This window comes from Gopherus evgoodei, chromosome 3 (genome assembly GCF_007399415.2).
Source record: "Gopherus evgoodei ecotype Sinaloan lineage chromosome 3, rGopEvg1_v1.p, whole genome shotgun sequence".
Classification (NCBI taxonomy): Eukaryota; Metazoa; Chordata; order Testudines; family Testudinidae; genus Gopherus; species Gopherus evgoodei.
Window position 1 is genome coordinate 14,535,146 of NC_044324.1, and position 19,381 is coordinate 14,554,526.

The following is a 19,381-nucleotide window of genomic DNA, read 5'->3' on the forward strand; positions in this document are numbered from 1 at the left end:
CAAAGTTCATCTGAATGTAAAAAGCAATTTTTTTTTACCAGCGAGGACAATTAACTCCTGGAAGAGATTACCAAGGGATGGGTTAATTTAAAAGAGAAAGTGATGGAGAACTTAAGGCTGAATGTCCATCTAAAAGATGTGCTCTAGCTCAACCTTAAACTGTTGGGCTAGATGCAGGAATCCAAGGGTGAAATTCAATGGCCTGTATTAGACAGGAGATTGGACTAGATGACCGTAAGAGTTCTTTCTAGTCTTAACGTCTGTGGCCATGTCTACACTAGTGAGCTTACAGCAGTATCAATGCAGCTGTGCCACTGGAAGGTTGCACATGTAGCCGCTCTACGATGACAGGAGAGAGCTCTCCCGTGGACATAATTAAACCACCCCCAACGAGTGGCAGTAGCTATGTCAGCGGGAGAGCATCTCCCGCTGACACAGCGCTGTCCACACTGACGCTTCTGTCGGCGTAACTTATGTTGCTCAGAGAGGTGTTTGTTCCACACCCGAGCAACATAAGTTATGCCAATAGAAGTGCTAGTGTAGATATAGCCTAAATGTATTGAGCCAGGTCAGCCTTCAGACACATGTGCAGCGCTCATGCTAACTCTAGGGTACATAGTATCCCAGAATGGAATTTGCCCCAGGAAATAGTGTTAGAAATACTTTGGCCCTTAGACACTAACACTTTTTTCCTTAGAAACTTAAACTTGCATAAATCCATTTCCTAGATTCACTGATTCTTAGGCTATGTCTACAGTAGCACTTTTGTCGGCATAACTTATGTCGCTCAGGGGTGTGGAAAAAACCCATCCCTCTGAGCGATATAAGTCACACTGATAGAAGTGCTATGTCGGTGGGATACGCTCTTCCGCCGACATAGCTCTGCTGCTTGTTGGAGGTGGTTTAATTATGTCGACGGGAGAGCTTTCCCGTCGACTGAGTGGCTACTCGTGTAATCTTACGATGGCACAGCTGTGCTGCTGTAAGCTTGCTAGTGTCGACACAGCCTTAGTTCACTGCGTCTAACTTTATCTTCAGTCTAAGCAGTATTCCGGGTTGGTAACTTGTTTTGAAGCAGCGCAGACTGGATTAGTACCTGGAGGGGGTGTACCTTGAAGGTCCAAAGAGAAGCCTCGACACATTAAAGGTTTTTAAAGTCAGGCTTGACAAAGCCCTGGCTGGGATGATTTAGTTGGGAATTGGTCCTGCTTTGAGCAGGAGGTTGGACTAGATGACCTCCTGAGGTCCCTATGATTAAGGTCAACATAATGATGTAAAGCCCTTTTAAAAATAGCTAATATAATTATCTTGTTAATGAACCCACCTGAAAGCAGAACTGCACAGCCACGGGATTAATACATGCTTCACAAGAAAGCAGGAGAAAAGTGCTTTAAAATGAGGTTGATTGCTATGAGGAGTCCCTGATTCTTACTTCACTCCTATCTAGTTTTTTTGTCATTTAAAAGGCATTATTAGGCTGACTGTGAACTTGGATTCTGATCTGGGGTAAGAGAACTCCACGGAGTGCAGAAATTCCAGGTATGTTGAGAATTCAGGTTCATCCAACAACTGTGGACAGACTTCAGAATCTTGGTATTTATTATAAAGGTTCCCAGCTCTTTTGATTGCAGACACAGGTTTGTTGCACAAAGTAAACTGGTTCTCTGTTTGGGTACTGACTATGCAGCCAAGCAGAGTGGAAGAATAGCACTACGAAGTGGCTATTTCCCCCTACTCCTGCCCTTCACCCAGGACCGGTGCTAGGGGTTTGAGCACCCTAGGCGCACGGCAATTTCGCCGCCCCGTGCGCTGGTCCCGTGGTTCCGCTGGAGCTGCCACAGTGGTGCCTGTGGAGGGTCTGGTGCTCCGTGGCTCCGGTGGAGCTGCCGCAGTGGTGCCTGCGGAGGGTCCGGTGCTCCGTGGCTCCGGTGGAGCTGCCGCAGTGGTGCCTGCGGAGGGTCTGGTGCTCCGTGGCTCTGGTGGAGCTGCTGCAGTGATGCCTGCGGGAGGTTCACTGGAGCCGTGTGAGCAGCTGACCGTCCGCAGGCACGACTGCGGCAGCTCCACCAGAGCCGTGGGACCAGCGGACCCTCCGCAGGCACCACTGCGGCAGCTCCACCGGAGCCGCCTGCCGCCCTCTCCAGCAAAACAGCGCCCACCATTTATTCTGGCGCCCTAGGCGATTGCCTAGGCTGCCTAAATGGTAGCGCCGGCCCTGCCTTCACCCCTGTGGGGTCTTAACGCGGATGTTTAATTATGGTCACAGAAATGCCATCATGGACTTTGTTATGCACAGATTGTCAGTATGGAAACACAGGCACTGCATGGATAGATGGTGAGTTTGGTGTCAGACTCTGTAAACAATATCTAACTTACAAGTAAATCAGTTGAAGATATGCTGTGAGACAGGTGATCTCACAAATTCTGCCAACCCAATAGGTCTTATCACTAAATCAAAGAGGAGAGTTATGAAAATTAATTTACCTATCAATAATTCTCTCTATTTGAAAGGTGAAGCCTTGAAAAACATTCATCTTCCCTGCATAGCATCATTCACAAAACTGGTAACTGCATGTTTGATGTAAAGTCCAGAATAGGAAAAGCAAGTGCTGTATTTCAAAAACTCCATACAATATGGAAGTCCAACATAATTAGCAATAACACTAAACTAAAAATCTTAAGCAGCGACATCCCAAGCAGCCTCCTATAAGGAGCAGAGTCCTGGAACATTCCAGTACAAACTGAACAGCAATCAATCCATGTGTCTGCACAGAATATTCAAAGTAAAATGAACTGAGAGAATAAGTAACAAAGTGGTCCTAGAATGGGCATCGCTACCTACAATGATACAAGCAGTGCGGAAGAAAAGATGGATTTACTTGGGATATCTGTTAAGAATACCTGATAATAAGCTACCTAAAGAAGCATTTCTCTGGCAACCCCAGATGAGATGGGGAGGCCGTCCTAGAGGCACTCTGCAGCACACTAATGAATGGAGCGGCATTACTACATCTGAACATAAAAGATTTGGACAAATAAGCCCAGGACAGGAATGACTGGAGACATTTGGCTTCTGCCTTATGCACTGGACGGTGCAGAAAGATGATGATGAAATGCCAATATGCTTAATCATTTCAGCAGGGATCAGTGCAGTAAACATTCAGTAATGCATTTGTCCATTGAGACTGGATGAATCACATACATCCTGCTAAGGAAAAAGGTTCAGCCCTTCCCACAGAGAAGGGTCAGCGAGGCAGATGATAAATATCTTTAAAACAAACTCAAAGTGAAAAGGGTGGAACAGCGCGCCCTGGTTATTTTTATTGTCTGTCCATCCCCGAACTGCACAGAGCCTAGCCTATTCACATCAGCCTGGGGAGTGCCCAGCACACCTCAGTTGATATGCAGTTCTCCCATACTCACAAAGGAGCTCCCAAACAAGACCCACAAAGCCACTGGTTTTCCCTCCTGAAATCTCACCTGTCTGTAATGCATACATAACTGCTGTTTGGGGTAGGGACTTGTCACATACATGGTGTTTGTACAGCACTTAACACAACAGGTTTTTGACCTTCTTGGCCTCTAAGTGCTACCACAATATAAATGTTAACATTCGTAATAAAATTAACACTATCCCCACTAGCACTGGGTGAGCCATAGGAACAGATTGCATCTTTTATGGGTACTAGATAGCTGCACATTCTATTGCAAATCCACGCACTCATTCAACATTCACTACAATCAAATGGATGTGATTTAAAGGGGTGCTGGCCAAAAAGCCAGGTGCATGAGATCACGCAGGATTTTGTTGCTTTTCAATAAAACCTGGCCAAGCAGCAGCAAATTCACTAAGCTAATATTAAATTGAAAACTGCAGCGGTGCTAGCTCAGTTGCATAAGTTAATGCTTCTTGAATGACCCAGCTTTTGTCTTGCAGTGATAACATGTAATAAAGGCTAAGCATGCAAAAAAAAAACACACCAAACACCTGCCCATGCAGAAATTCAACAGAATTCCTCTTTTCTTAAGGATAATCTGTCCTCCTGACATCAGTATAATTCCCTGACAGAACCTTTAGTATAAAGAGAAGGGAGCATTACTATAGGTCCACTTCTAATGATATGAAATAATTATGGCAAGTCATTTGATTTCTTACAAAATTAACAAGCTGTTGAAGATTCCATGGCACGTTTTTCAGTAGTGGGGTCCCTCATTCCCAGCCAAATTCAAGTACGGATCATTACATTCTGCCCACCTAAATTTTTCATTGGATACAGTATTCTTCTTGACCTAAACTGTTGGATACTGTAATTGTACACTGTTCAGCAGCTGCTGCATTTCACCCCAGAGGTGACTACATTTTAGCAGTGAAAGTGATTTCCATGTCATTTATATGCCAGTGAGTAAAGTGCTTTACGATGCTGAATGGAAGAAAGGTGGTTATAGGTAAAATATCAAAAATATTTGTGCATAGGAACAGAGATTAGTATTCTTTCCTTTGTCAAAGCACCTGACAAAGTCTAATGAGGTTTCCTCCTGCAGAGCCAGGAATCAAACCCAGTTGCAGGGCTTAACCACATGACCCTGCTTCCTAAGGGCAGTAGTGGGAGGGAGCTCTCTATGGGGGAATGGAATAGAAAAGTTTTATTTTAAAAACAAACAAAAACTTGGATTTCACCAAAAACATCCCAGACCGACAAGGTGTGCGACTTCCGCTGGCCCTTCTTCTGCGCAACTAGTGGCCTGAAGCGTAGAAGAGATTACTTTACTTACAGCTGATGAGATTAATTTAATTAATAGAAGCCTGTGGTGTCATTTAAATGATATAGCCATGAGCTCCTCCAGAACTCCAAGAGGCTTTTACCTCTCCAGCAGAATAGGCACCATCGAGCCTGCAGGCTCTTCTTTGCATAAGATGCAGAAAAGAAGCTGTGAGTGCAATTTTAAGTGGGGACGAGTTGCCTCTCAGTTGCAAATATAAAAACTAGCGTGCTGCAGATTTCCCAGCAGGCTGGAAAGTGCTGAAGTATAGTGCTCCCCTAATGCTTCCCTTGATAGGGCAACTCCGCAGATCCAAATTACATTCCATTCATGTTGCTACAGTTAAACTTATAATAGAAGGTTCATTATCAATCCAACTTTCAGGCATTTACAGTTTAACCCTAAAAGCTCTCGCCAGCCTGAAACGAAAGTAGATGAGGTCTGAGGGCCGAGTGCATTGTTAGCAAACAGCAAATAAAATAAATCATAAGAATCCCTGCTTAGTTACAGAAGGGGTTTAAATTATGTCCTTAGTAGCCGGGTGTTTCCACCCCCCTTAAAAAATGTTGCAACTAACTTTCTAAATTGTTTAGCAAAGTAACTGGCAGCTCCATGCTTGGGAACTGCAGGAAACCAAGCTGAATCCTCTAAAACACAGCAGGCTTGGTCTTTTCATAAGGAAGGAATCTTCCATGCACTGTGCTGTTAAACAATGCTGCTCTGGAGCCAGAATGGATGGAAACTGTGCTGATAACTTAATCGCTGCCCACAATACTGAAGTGCCTGTATGTTTCTGCAGTAATGATCAGCAGCAGTAAACAGTTAAAAGTTTCTATGACGGGCCTTGCTATCAAGCTGTTGAGGACAGGGGTCTGTTTACCACAAATGTAAATGCTACCTATCCGTTTGTACATACAAACTGCTCAGTAAGCTCCAATCGGGCACACATGGCCAGTCTTCACACGCAACAGCAATAACTGCATCCACCAAGTAGTCACACACTTATGTGTGCAGACCTCAGTTCTCTGAAAAGTCCCCCCCACCCCCATTAGACTTCTGGGTTGACAACCAACTGTTACTAAGGGGCCTCTCAGAGCTATTGTTTCAGACGTGGGTGTGCAGGCTAGGGCGGGTAACACCGCAGTCATTTGTAAGACAATGAGGGCCAAACACGTGGTGGTGGTGGTGTTTTTTTTTGACCGATAGCATGAATTATAGAACACAGAGTGGCTTGGCAGAAATATGCAGATAAGTGTGGCAGCTCAATCTCACTCCTGAACTGCTGGTCTCAGGGCGAGAAAACAAAGCAGAGAAACCAGTTTTCACTGTGGGGTGCAATCCTGGGTCCTCCTTCCCATAGCTATAGAGTCCCTGTCTGCACAACGGCTTTTAACTGAGTTCGTAACAGTGAGTGTCACGGCTGGCTCTAAACATAGTTGGTTGCCCACATGCAAAAAGAATATTACTCTATTAGTAACTGTGGTAGCTAACAGTGTTGTCCCATCGGCAGACTAATCTGGCACACAGCTCTCTTCTTGTAACCAGGTTGTTGCAACCTGGGCTCTATGCTTTTATTTTCCCAGAAGGCCTGATACTAACACGATCAGGCAGTGCAACGGGGTTGATAAGCAACCTCTGCCGGGCAGTGAGATAGCCTGTTGTCATAACCAGGTCAAAGGAGTATCAGGTGGCGTGTGAAATATAACAGGGCCAGAATGCCAGAAAAACAAGCAGCTGTGCATTTCAGTTGCTTCTGTCTGTGTGTGTAGCCTGCAGAACTTTCAACATGATCATAGCGAGATGTTTCCCTTTCTGCAGATATTACAGCGGTAAGTGCTATACAAAACCCTACGGAGGGGTAGACTGCACCCTCCAACTCTCTATCATTCCTGGACAAAGCAGCTAGATGCACAAAGCTGTATGATGTTCAGCCACCATCTAAAAGCTCTAATGTTCTTTCCAAAACAGATGTATCTTAATCTGGATCTTCCCTGGTCTAGAAGCAATTTATGTTCATCTAGACGACTGAGCCTTAATGGAAGGAGAAATATCTAAGGTGTGAGCGATATCGGCAGGAATTTTTTATAGAAAGGTAGAAAGAGTTAGATTCCCACTTGCCGATGGGATAACTGACTGAGGCTCCCAAATGAATGGAGCTCTTAACCTTATTAAGAGTCTTATTGTGTATTTGCCATTTGCGGCTTTCAGAGCGTTCTGTGTTATTCATGCAATATGTTCCAAAATCAGCAGCCTGGTTTGACACAGTCAGTAAGCAGGCTTGTTCTTAATGTCAGACTCTCTGTACTCTTTGCTTAAAAAGGATTAAGCAGCCTTATCTACGTTACCATCTCCCTTGGCTTTCAAAAATAAGAAATCTCTTCTATTCATAGCCACTTGTAATGAATATTTATACTCTCAAATCTCTATCACTGGGATCTGTCACTGGATTATTCAATTTCATAATACCTTTAGGATAACTAAAAGGCCCTTATAATTGCTAATCTCAGTCAACAAGTAAGCAACAGATTGAAAATTCCTCAGTACATGAGCCATGAATAGGCTTACAGATGCTGGATACGAAGAGTTTTTCCCCTCGGCAATGCAGGAATGTCCTACAAATGGCTTCTCTCCTCTCAGTGTTTGAAGAATCAATGAATAATGTTCCATCATATTGTGATAAACCTCCATTAAGCTTTCTTTTCTCTCCCATCATTGCTGTTTCTCAGACCATGTGCATGAACATAAGAATGGCCATACTAGGTCAAACCAAAGGTCCATCAAGCCCAGTATCCTGTCTTCTGACAGTGGCCAGTGGCAGGTGCCTCAAAGGGAATGAACAGAACAGGTTATCATCAAGTGATCCATGCTCTGTCATGAGCAACAAGAAGCTTCAAACTGGCTCCCTGAGTGTCTACATTTAGGCACCTAACTGCTCACATGATCATTTAGGAGTCGAAATACATTTAGGGGTCACTTAGGTATCTATTTTTAACACCCGATTGGCAAGTTAGTCTTGGAACCAGTCATGCCAATACCAGTGTTTGTGAGATAGCAAAACCCAATACCATGCACTAGGCTGTGGCTCCATGAATTGAAGGAGAACTGCTAAAGGGTGTGTGTCTGTGTGTGTCTCTCTCTCTCAGGCCTCAGACCACTACCTGCTAAAAGAGATTTGCCTTTAACTTAACTGGTTAAGTTAAGTCTCCCTCCGAGAGTTTGGTTAAATGCTAACCCTGGGTAAACAGCATGGATTTTAAAGGGCAAACCCACCTGGCCCTGCGACTCTAGCTTCACTTCCTCTGCAGCAGAGGGCTTGGTCAGCGGAGCCGGAGTTGTATTGCACGGATCCATCTGCTCCGTTTTCTCCACTTTCACCTTCACGTCATCCAGACTCAGGGCCGGGACCGCAGCAAGGTCCTTCTCATCCTTGTCTAGTAGGTAGCGTAGGAGCTGATGGTCCTTGGACTCCTTTTTCTTCAAGGCCTCTGGCTCCAGTTTGATTTCAGGGGTCCCCGGGATCTGACTCTGAGAGGTAGGGGTGGCGGCAGCGTTTGGCGCAGTATCCTTCTTGTCGTGTTCCATGGACAGAGTGGTGATGTCGGAGGGGCTGCCCTCCTGCAAGAGCCGGTGTAAGATCTTGTGCCGCTCTGTGAGGGAGCTATGGGAAGAGGGACACGTGTTGCCTGGAGGGTTCCCAGAGGCACCCGTGCAGGATAAGGGATCTTTGCAGCTGGTGTCTGCATCAGTGTGCCGCAGCTGTTGTTCTGCCGTTGTGGCCAGGAGCTGAACCAGCTTGTGGCTGGTGGCTTGGGAGCACTTGACGTCTCCCTCTGAGAGTCTGTCACTGGCATGTAGCAGGCCTGAGTCCAGTGGCTTGCCATCGCTCGAGCCACTGTCAGACTGAATCATCTCGCTCAGGATGGAGGCAATCTCCTTGCTGTCTTTCGGCTCCGTTTTCACAGGTTGCATGCTGAGCCGGCCAGGCGAGTTCTGGGAGCTCGGCTGCCTCAGAATGGGAGGCGGCGTGGAGTAGCCCATGGGGGTGCTAGGGCCTTCATTAAGCCCCTGCACAGAGTTTATTGGGGCACTGGGGAAAGGCCTGTTGCTGCTGCCACCGCTGCTGCAGCCACTGCTCGCCATGCTCACAGGGGAGTGCATGGTAGGAGAGAAAGGATTGCTTGGCATTCTGGGCCTTGGTACCAATCCTGGGCTAACCCGATGCCTAGGAGACATGAACTGTGCTGGGGTAATCCCTGGACTATTCATGGGAGAGCTACTGAGGTTTAAAAGGTGGTTATTGTTCTGGGGACCAGCTTGTCCCTGGCTTAAGGCAACATTGGCTCCGATCTGATTCCCAGGTGAACACCCAAAGCTTGTCTGGCCGGTGCTGGAATTGCTGCTGTGGAGGCCAGAGCCTGGCTGTTGATTTACATTGGTCGCCAACATGCTGCTATTGGATGGAGGGATGGCGGATGAGAGAGCCATGCCTTGCCCTGGGGACATGCTAGGGTGCAGCGCAGAGCTGACACGGGGAAGGGGCATTCCAGAGTTAGTGTTCTCTTGAGGAGAGAGCATGTGGTGATCCCTGGAAGAAACAAAAGAGAGGGGGTGGGCGGTGGGGAGAGACAACTCAGAAGATGACACAACTAAATCTGTAGTACAGCTCAACTAAACCTTTCCAGCCTCTTTGAGATTAAGCTATCACATAGACACATCAGGCCTGGTAAGTCTGAAAGCTGCAGCTAGTAAGATATGGTATTTTCCACAGTCTTTCCTAGCCCCACCACTACACTAGGATCCCAGGAGCAAAGAGAGTGTAGTTCACTGGCGTTTGTGCATGGAGCAGCTACACTGATCTCCATAGGTACTTCATGGATCACGCAGCATTGTGGCTACGGAGGAGCTACACATCTATCTCAGAAGGGAAGGTCTACTTTGGGCTGTGTACTCTCCCATTGGCAGGAAGAGGAGAGTGCTGAGAGAATGTCATTCCTTCCCCTCCTCCATCTGGTTGCATTTCTTTAGCATGTGGTAAGTTCCCCCATCTCCGCTGTTCTTTAACAACCTCTTCCCCCTGAACAAGTTTGAGTGCAAGTTCTCCGGGGCAGGGCATGAATCTTAGCCATGTCGGTAAAGCGCCGTGTGGATTCATAGCTATAAGCATCAGCTCTAACTACGAAGCCACAGAAATAGCCAAACTTTAGTGAACTTCTGCTGTCTTGGCTTTCAAACATATGGACTAAGCTTCCCCAGCGCAGCGCCCTAGCTGTGGGATTACAGCCCCAAAACCAGCATGAGAGGATCACCCCAGCCACCACTGGCATAGAACCAGCGCTGTGACTCCTAAGCCGCCACCCTCCCTGCAGCTGACACTGATCCCTGACCACACTTACAGGCCATTGGCAGCTGATCTAGCTTACAGCAGCCTCCAGACTGCCCCTACTCCTGAGCTGTGCTGTGCACTCCTCAGCCATAGCTGAGGATCCAGAACAAGTCCCAAGCTCTGTGAGCTAGCAGCAATTTCACCCCAAGTTCTTGGGACTCACCTGTCAATGATATGGATGCCCATGATGAAAGGCTGCATTTCTGGGCTTTGAGGATAGCAGAGCTTACACTTGGTGTGGGCGCTAAGTACCGTCCCGTCGCTCAGCGTGAATCTATACGATGGACTGAAGGCAGTGCCACGTGTCATCACTGGGGGGAAAACAAACCAGACGTGATCCATCCATCTGCTTAGCAATTCAGACAGGGCTCACAAAACCTTTGAGGATGGATGTGGTGGGGTGCAGGATGGCAGTGAAGATAGTAGGGAACTGATTTTCACCATCCCTCTGTGTGCACACGAGGATAGCAACGCAGAGTTCGCACCCACCTTGCACCTTCCCCTCCTCCCCCAGCCCAACTGCACTCTGTGTATTTTAACAAGGATCCTGCCATTTGAGTACAAACAATGCAAGTCAAAAATCATCCTCCAGTGAAGTTCTGGCAATCCAGGTAGTCTCGCTGCACTGTTCTTCACTGCCTTATGATGGTCACATCCCCATTTTCAGGTGCACTAACCCAGGGTATTGCAGCTAGGGAATCAGGACAGGTGGCAGAGGGGTAATCATAGGACTGGAAGGCACCTCAAGAGGTCATCTAGTCCAGTCCCCTGCACTCATGTCAGGACTAAGTATTATCTAGACCATCCTATAGGTAATAGTTGCCTATATAAGCCAGAGCCCAGAATATCAGGACTGTCCCTATAAAATTGGGACATCCGGTCACCCTAGTCGCAGCAGGTGTTTCAGGAAGATCTGAAGGGTGGTGTGATGCAAGTTCACTTCTCAGTGCTGCTTGTTATGGGCAGGGACATGGCGCACAATGTGGGCCAACAATGGCTGAGCTGTAATGGATTGCCTTAGCACTGTACTTCTGTTTAAATCCATTAAGCACTGTCCTTGAGCACAGAGTGCTATAGCAGCAGAAAGGGCAATTATTCAATCACCAGTGTACAGTACATACACAGTGTACCCTGATGAATCCAAGCCAGGTACTGAGAGCTACAACAGGATACTAACCACTGCAGCACTGGCAGAATTAAATCCTTCTCCATGCTCAGCCAACCTCCCTATGTGACATTCTGTCTTCCTGACTTCCTTTGTTAGTGTCCTCACCAACAGTACATCAAGCTTCCATGACAACCCCCCAGAGGGAACAATATCCTAAATCACTGCCATGATCAGAGGAAAACCCTGCTAAAAAAAGCTATCAAAAAGAAAGAGCTTGAAGATTGGGCATGGGACTTTGACCCTGGGTCTGATGTGTGGGCATGGAGTGTGTGTGTGGGGGGAGGAAATCACTCTCTGGTTTCAATGCAATGACCACAGTGGGTCTTCGGAAGTTTTTCTCATTTCTTTCTTTGCAGAAGGGTCTGAACAAAGCTCTAGCCTGGCATGACACCCAGGAGTTTTGGGCCAATCATATCCCCTAAACAAGTTACAGTAGCAGTGCTGGATGTGAATGGTAGCTTGCTGAATGCTGTGACATCCACGGTCAGCCTTTCCAGTTGCAGGAGCCATTTCTGTGCTACTGAGCCTTTTCTGCTACTTCTTTGGCCCTTTATTATTAGTGCAGAATTTGTTTTTTCCAGAAAGCACTTATCCAGCAACAAGGGTTATGCATCAGCTTCTGACTGAAGCCACCCCAACTCAATATGCAAGCCAAATCACAGCAAAGAGAGAAGTCTGTTACCTTCTTGAAATAGCTGTTTGGCATAAGATGGCTCTCTGCCCTGAGGCTGGAAGAAAGCATAGATGCACTTCCGCACTAAATCCTCCCAGCCAGTCCTGCCTGCGGCTCTTAGGGAACTGGTGTCAATGGAGATAATTTTACCTGGGTGGAAAGAAAATTCACATTATTCAGATACAGAAGCAGTGCAAAAGAAGTCACTTATACAGCTCTCACTCTTACCCTCCCGGTGTGGCATGTGTATATAGGTACACACAGAGCTAGAGGCGCACATACGCTTTGACTTGAAATGAGCTTTCACAACTAAAATTAGAAGCTATACTCAAAGTTTGTACAGTGGGATGAGCCTAGCCTAGGTTATACTGGCATAAAACTGGAGTAACATAGTAGGGAGGCCCCAAAAGATCACCATCTGCATGTTACCTTCATCAACAAGACCTCTCTCAAGTCTAAATTCAGCATCACAAAATCCAGATGCATCCAACTTGACACCAGCCAGGCAATCAGCGGTAACACTAGGGATGTCCTTATACAGATCAGAAAAATGAAATATAAGCCCAAGGAGTTACCTGCCTATAGAGGATACTGAAATCCAGGCAGCTCTACTAAATGACTGACTGATTGTGGACATGAAGAGAACAATACGAGAGGAACATGCACACAGTGCAACTTGTCTCATTCATGAATACCTAGGGGACCAACCAGAAATCGAGCATTTCTCATCTGTTCGCCAGTTTTGTATTGACTTCACTACCCTCTTCAAAACTGTGCAATATACAAGTATCCATTTTAATTAAGGGGGAAGTATGGCTGGCTAGCTTCAAGCCAGACATCCTTACAGACTGTTTTAGTTTAACACGCTGTGGCACTATCTTACTGGCTGGATGAAATGCTGGGACCATGCTACATCTGCAAGAACTACAGCATCTTACAGTTCTAGTAGAACAAAAATGCTGTTAGCCTTGAAGCATTTTGACTGCAAAGATGGCACCTACCCCAGAACAATGCTTGGCATCCCCCAGCATAAAACTCCCCCAAGCTCACTGAGAGAAGTACCTGTAGTATCTTGCTTGGTCATGAAAGATTCTGAACTGGTGACAGCTGGAGGTCGAGGTAATCTCCGTGCAATGCATATCAGACAGGATTGGAAATCTGACGTAACAGAACAGGGTGGGGAGAGTGGGAAGGTGTGAGTCTGGTGTTATAGAAACCACTTGCAAATCAATGTTTTAATTAAAATAGCATTGTTGTACTCGACAGCCACATCCTACTCTGGAAGCCTTTACCCAGCTTGTCACCTAGGCCTTCAGAACAACAGAGCTCTCTATAAGCTGTGATGTTTGCTGGAGAGAAGAGAACTCCATTGTTTGGAGGAACTAACAGTAAGGCCTTTCAGATCTGGCAGTACCACACAATAAAAGTCAGCACTTAAAGCCAACAACTGTTGGCTCCAGGGAAAATATCTGGTCATAAAATATTATAATTTATTCCTTCCAATCATGATCTCCTGAGTAAGCTGCAATGGATTAATTCAGTTAATGCACTGGAAAATAATGGCTGGTTCACAGAAATGAGGGTTCAGATTTTTTGCAAGAAGGTTTCTTTGCTCTGCCACTTGGAGATCAATGGTGGATACGCACTACGGCCCTGATCCTGCAATCAGATCTGTAAAGGGTGATCCTAATGAGCATCAGGAACCTGAGCAGAGGCACACCTATACAGATCTGATGGGGGCCTGAAACTCACTGGAAATGCAGCGCTACAACAATTATCAAACACTCCAGGCCCGACGGGAGGCATCAGCTAAACGTAACAGAAATTAGAGCTAGAGAAGTCCCGTTAGGCCAGGCGTAATCAATTATTTTTTGTCAAGGTCCAAATTTCTTGGTCAAGGTATAGTCAAGGTCCAGACTCCAGAGAAAAGAATACAAAAATCACAACAATTATGATAAGAAGTAGTAAACAAAAAGATTTCTAAAGTGCCTGGTGGTCTGGATTTGGCCTGTGGTCCAGCTACTGACTGCCCCTGTATTAGAGCATGGAGTCCACCCACTGGGGATCAGCGCAGGACTGTGCCGTGCAGTCCACTCCAGTCTTACCCACTTCAAGGCGTGGGGCTACCACCATTATTCTGCAGTGACAACTCCCTGTGCAGCAGCTTTTCATACTAAACAATCTACCCTTCCCTTTCCTTAATTTCTACCTAACATGCTCCATTGCGAATTCTTCTGATGCTCAGAAGGGCAGCCTGTCTTCATCTCTGCTTATGGAAGGAGGGTAAAGGCTTGTTGACTGGACAGCATTGAGCCAAACAACAGGAAACAGATAATGTAAGAGAGCTGGAGACTGTGTTCTCACTGTTGGTGCAATTCACCCTCGGACAAAGGGCCAGCATGAGACCTGTGCTCCCCACTTCAGTCCCACTCACCATGGTGCACAGGCCTCACTCTGGCTCTGCTTGGGGGAGGGAGGGATGGATGTCGCCCTGTGGCAGTGTAAAGCAGCCTTGCAAAATTTTGGATTTGCCCATTGTTCAGCAGGTTAGTTAAATTTCACTAGCACTTTCCATTCCCCTCCAGGTTATGGAGGGCAAGGAGACCTTGTGCTGGTGGCTTCTCTGCAAGACTGACACAGGCTTAGAGCCTCATTTCCACCAGCTCTTCTCACACGTTTCACCCCAGGCATTTGAACAATACAGCACTGCAAGCCAAACCCCTGGGGCTCAGCACAGTGGTCAAAAAGGACTTAAAGGCTCCAAATGTGGTTTAAGCTGGAATAAAACACAGAGGCGGGAGGAGAACCAATGACAAACATCAAACTCCTCTAAATGCGTTTCCCAGTTGCCCCATCTGCATTTCCCATGCTGTGCCAAGCCTGTGCTGAGGAGAACAAACCCCTGGAAGGCCCTCTGGGAAGAAGGACTTGTGCGACTGCCCCTGGACCTGATCCTGTGCTACCTGCACTGCCAGCCGTCCTAAATGCAACAGCAAACGGAGCAGGCTAAAAGTAAACTCTCTGAGGCTGCTCTCGGCAAGAACTACAATCTCCTGGAAGGAACTCCTGCATAAGGACAGTAGAGGGCAGTTCGTCCTCTCTTCCCATTCCAGCCTCCTTCCCTTCCCCAAGACGCAGCACAAAGCAATCAAGCAGGGTTTGAAATAAATGATCTTCTGCCCTACCTTCTCCTTCCTCTTTGATCGATTTGGGCTGGGACACAGTGAAGCACTGCATCACCTCATAGCGCTGGCGAGCCTCCTGGTTCTCTGCACCCAGCTCATCAGGTGGGCGGATCAGCATCCGGCAGCTGAAGGTATGGCTGCTGCGTCTGGTTGCTTCCTGAGGCCAAGGAACTCCATTTACTGTGGCGAGGGAGAGGGGAAAAGAGAGACTGTCACAGACTGTGATCACAAGCGAACATTTCGAACGGTGGACGCTAAGGATTAGAGTTCTCTGCCTGACCCTCTCCATGTCATCATCAGCATTTGCTATGTGCATTTGCTAGGTACCCAGAGTAAAAGTGCCTGGAAGAGTTTACAGCTGAAACAGACATGGGTGGGAGGGGGAGCAGAGTCACCTAGCAGGTCGGTGGCTACAAGCCGGGTCTCCTGGGTCCCAGTGCACTGCCCTACCCACTGGACCACACTATCCCTTTGATAGTGGTGTGATAACACTTTGCACTTCTACAGCCTAACATGTCCAAGGAATTCCAGGGTTGATGAATTACACCCCACAACACCATTGTGAGGTAGGTACTACAGGTATTGTTATTTCTGTGTAACGGGAGGGCGGGGGGGAACTGAGGCATAGAGAGGTGCTCTGACTTGCCCAGCCACAGTGAGCTGATGGCAGGGCCAGGAATAGAACTCAGTTCTCTTGACTCCCCATCCAGTGCATCAGCCAGAAGAACCTTCTTCCCCTCCCCTCAGTCACAGCAGCAGCTGATAAATCACTCACGAGTCAGCAGTTCCAGGACATTTCACCCCACAGGCCAGTCCCTCCAAAGATCATTTGGGTCCCCAGCTCTGGCAGCCCCCTAGACCACACCCCATCAACTTCGCTGCCACCCAGAGGCTCTTCAGGCTCTATAAAATCAGAGTCTACTACACTGCAAGGGCAGGATACAGCCTTCCCGCCTCCCTGAGTAGAAGATGCATCTGATTTAAAGTGATACTACTGTGTAGGTGGCAAGCACAGAAAATGCACACGCTCACATTAGGATGAGATCGAGGTCTGCCCCTACATAAATGCACAGAGGGTGGAGGTGCAAGGTGCAAAGGGGGATTACACAGAATTACCGGTCACACTGACGGCACTGTGAATAAATTCCCCACCCCTAAATTTGCTCCTGAATGAAATTACCTTCTTCAAAGATCAAGAACAGTAACAGCTAAAACCACCAGACTGCAAGGCAAAGGGAAAACCCTTTCCCCAGGCTAAGGAGCCAGAGTAGCCGCAGTGAAGCTACATAACACCAATCCAACAAGCTCTTCTGGGCACAGCAAAATGTTACAACCAGTGAGGCTAAGCTAAGCTTACACTAAGTGAGAAAATTAACTATTGACAGCCCAAGAAAGAAGGTGACTTAACAGTGCTAACAGGACTCTACACAATTACCTATAGCAAAGTAGCACCTACAGAGCACAAAAACATCTGTCATCCATGATGGTTAGAAGAGTTCGGTGCCCAAAACAAATGGCCAGGTTTTCCAGAGAGCTCAGCTCCCAACATGCACTCAACATACTGCATGCTCAAAACCTGCCTGTAAGTGTTGCAATGTGTTCTGAGCGCTTGAAAACCTGACCCTATGTACCTACATACTTGAAAAGCCTTTGGTAAGGTCTTTCACCAAAGGCTCTTAAGCAAAATAAGGAGTCATAGGATAAGAGGAAAGGTCCTCTCAGAGATAAGTAGCTGGTTAAAAGATAGGGAATACAGGGTAGGAATAAATGTTAGTTTTCACAGTGGAGAGAAGTAAACAGCAAGGTCCCCCAAAGGATCTGTACAGGGGCCAGTGCTGTTCAACATATTCGTAAATGATCTGGAAAAAGGGGTATACAGTGAGGTGGCAAAGTTTGCTGACAATATAAAATTACTCAAGATAGTTAAGTCCAAAGCAGACAGCAAAGAGTTACAAAGGGATCTCACAAAACTGGGTCACTGGGCAACAAAATGGCAGATGAAATTCAGTGTTGATAAATGCAAAGTAATGCACATTGGAAAACATAATCCCAACTCTACATACCAAATGATGGGTCTAAATTAGCTGTCACCACTCAAGAAAGATCTTGGAGCCATTGTGGATAATTCTCTGAAAACATCTGCTCAGTGTGCAGTGGCAATTGAAAAGGCAAACAGAATGTGGGGAACCATTAGGAAAGGGATAGATAATCAGACAGAAAATATCATAATCCCAATACATAAATGCATGATACAACCACAACTTGAACAGTGTGTGCAGTTCTTGCTGCTCCATTTAAAAAAAGATCTATTAGAAAAAGTCCAGAGAAGGGAAATAAAAATGATTAGGGGTATGGAACAGCTTCCGTATAAGGAGAGATTAAAAAGACTGGAATTGTTCAGTTTGGAAAAGAGGTGATTAAAGGGGGATATGATAGAGGTCTGTAAAATCATGACTGGTGGGAAGAAAGTGAATAAGGAAGTGTGACTTACTCCTTCACATAACACAAGAACCAGGCATCACCCAATGAAATTAACAGGCAGCAAGTTTAAAACAAACAAAAGGAAATATTGCTGCACAGAGTGCAGAATCAATCTATGGAACTCATTGCCAGGGGATGTTGTGAAGGCCAAAACAATAACTGGGTTCAAAAAATAATTAAACAAGTTCATAAAGAACAGGTCCATCAATAGGCTATTAGCCAAGATGGTCATAGATGGAACTCCATGCTGTGGGTGTCCCTAAATCTCTGACTGCTAGACAACAGGGGATGGATCACTAGATAATTGCTCTGTTCTGTTCATTGCCTCAGAAGCATCTGGCACCAGCCAGTCGGAAGACAGGATACTGGGCTGGATAGACATTTGTCTGACCCAGTATGGCCATTCTTATGCCAGAATCATGACTGGTAAGTACTGGATCCAAGGGAAGCATTTTCTCTGTGTTATTTGTTTGATTCCCTTTTAGATAAGACTCCAGACCAGGCACTGTGAGCTCTGACAGCAACTGTTAAACACCACAAAAGAATGGGGAACTCACCAAACACACCAGCACATGAAACCGACATGCTGACTGAAATCTCATCCTCGTTATCATTGTTTAATATTTGTATTGTAATATCACCTAGACTGAGATGAACACCCCAATGTGTAAGTTACTGTGCCAACATTAATGAATTAATCCTTGCAACACCCTTGGGAGGCAGGTATCACTACCCCCCACCTTTTACAGACAGGGAAACTGACACACAAAGATGTGTAGCGACTTTGCTCCAAAGTCACACAGTGAAACAGTGGCAGAGCTGAGATGATTTCCTGACTCCCAGCCTTGTGCTCTCACTATCCTTAAATGGTGTTCTGAGGACTTACGCAGTGCATAGGCCTCTGCATGGGGAACCTTTCACCCTTACTTCTTGCTGAAGCACTCACGTGGCTGATGGAAAGGCAAGTCAGGCTCACACTGCCTTCCTGGTACACTGAGGCCTCCCTCTGGAATCAGTCAAAGTAACTGCTAATTTTGCTATTTACAGTTTGATACAGCACCTGCGGCAGAGTCTATGGTGGCCTGCTTGCAGTCTATCACATAGCAATGAAAAAGCTATGTTATTTTCTTGGAAGTGGTTTAATCATAGGGACATGTTCTGGATTTCCAAAGTTACAGTTGTGTCAATGGTTTTATTATCAACCACTATTTTAGATGGGTTATAACTCAGCTGTAAAAATTCGCTGTCGTCTAAAACCCAGCAATTTAACTCCTAGACTGGAAAAAAACGAAACAAAACAAAAACAAAACACACATCACACATGAGAAAAACTTGCCTAGCTGTTTTGGCATGTAGGTGACTTAGTTTAAATTAATTCCTTACCAAATTAAGCTAAATCAATATAAGGCAGGTTTAAACCAATTTAAAAGCATCCCCACAGGGGGTTGGATTTCTTTAACTAGTTGAAAAACACGCTTTAACTACCATGGTGTAACTATGTGAGCAGACAATGCCTTAGTCTCTAAGCTTGCTTCCACATGCTGATCACTTGCGTCAGCAGCTCAAGTGAACCTTACTCGAGGTCTGCCCTGTACCCCTAAGACATGACAGCCAACTCACCTTATTACCACCACTACGCATGAGTGACAGGTTTGTGTGTGCTGATCGCTGTCGAGCTAACCGGAACAGTGGCACTATATCTCCTGTTAACTTGTTAGTGAAGACAAGCC

The 19,381-nt window shown here is 46.3% G+C and overlaps 1 protein-coding gene across 9 annotated transcripts in view; it reads right to left on the reverse strand.

Annotated features, from left to right (window-relative positions):
• Window positions 1-19,381, reverse strand: part of NCOA1 (nuclear receptor coactivator 1) — a 344,103-nt gene that overhangs the window by 44,362 nt on the left and 280,360 nt on the right. For all 9 annotated transcript variants that reach the window (XM_030555146.1, XM_030555143.1, XM_030555142.1 and 6 more), the window contains 5 exons: window positions 15,171-15,350; window positions 13,048-13,143; window positions 11,995-12,135; window positions 10,308-10,455; window positions 8,032-9,346 (listed from right to left, as the gene is read on the reverse strand). In XM_030555146.1, coding sequence (XP_030411006.1) covers window positions 8,032-9,346; window positions 10,308-10,455; window positions 11,995-12,135; window positions 13,048-13,143; window positions 15,171-15,350 — 1,880 coding nt within the window. The remainder of the gene's footprint in view (window positions 1-8,031; window positions 9,347-10,307; window positions 10,456-11,994; window positions 12,136-13,047; window positions 13,144-15,170; window positions 15,351-19,381) is intronic.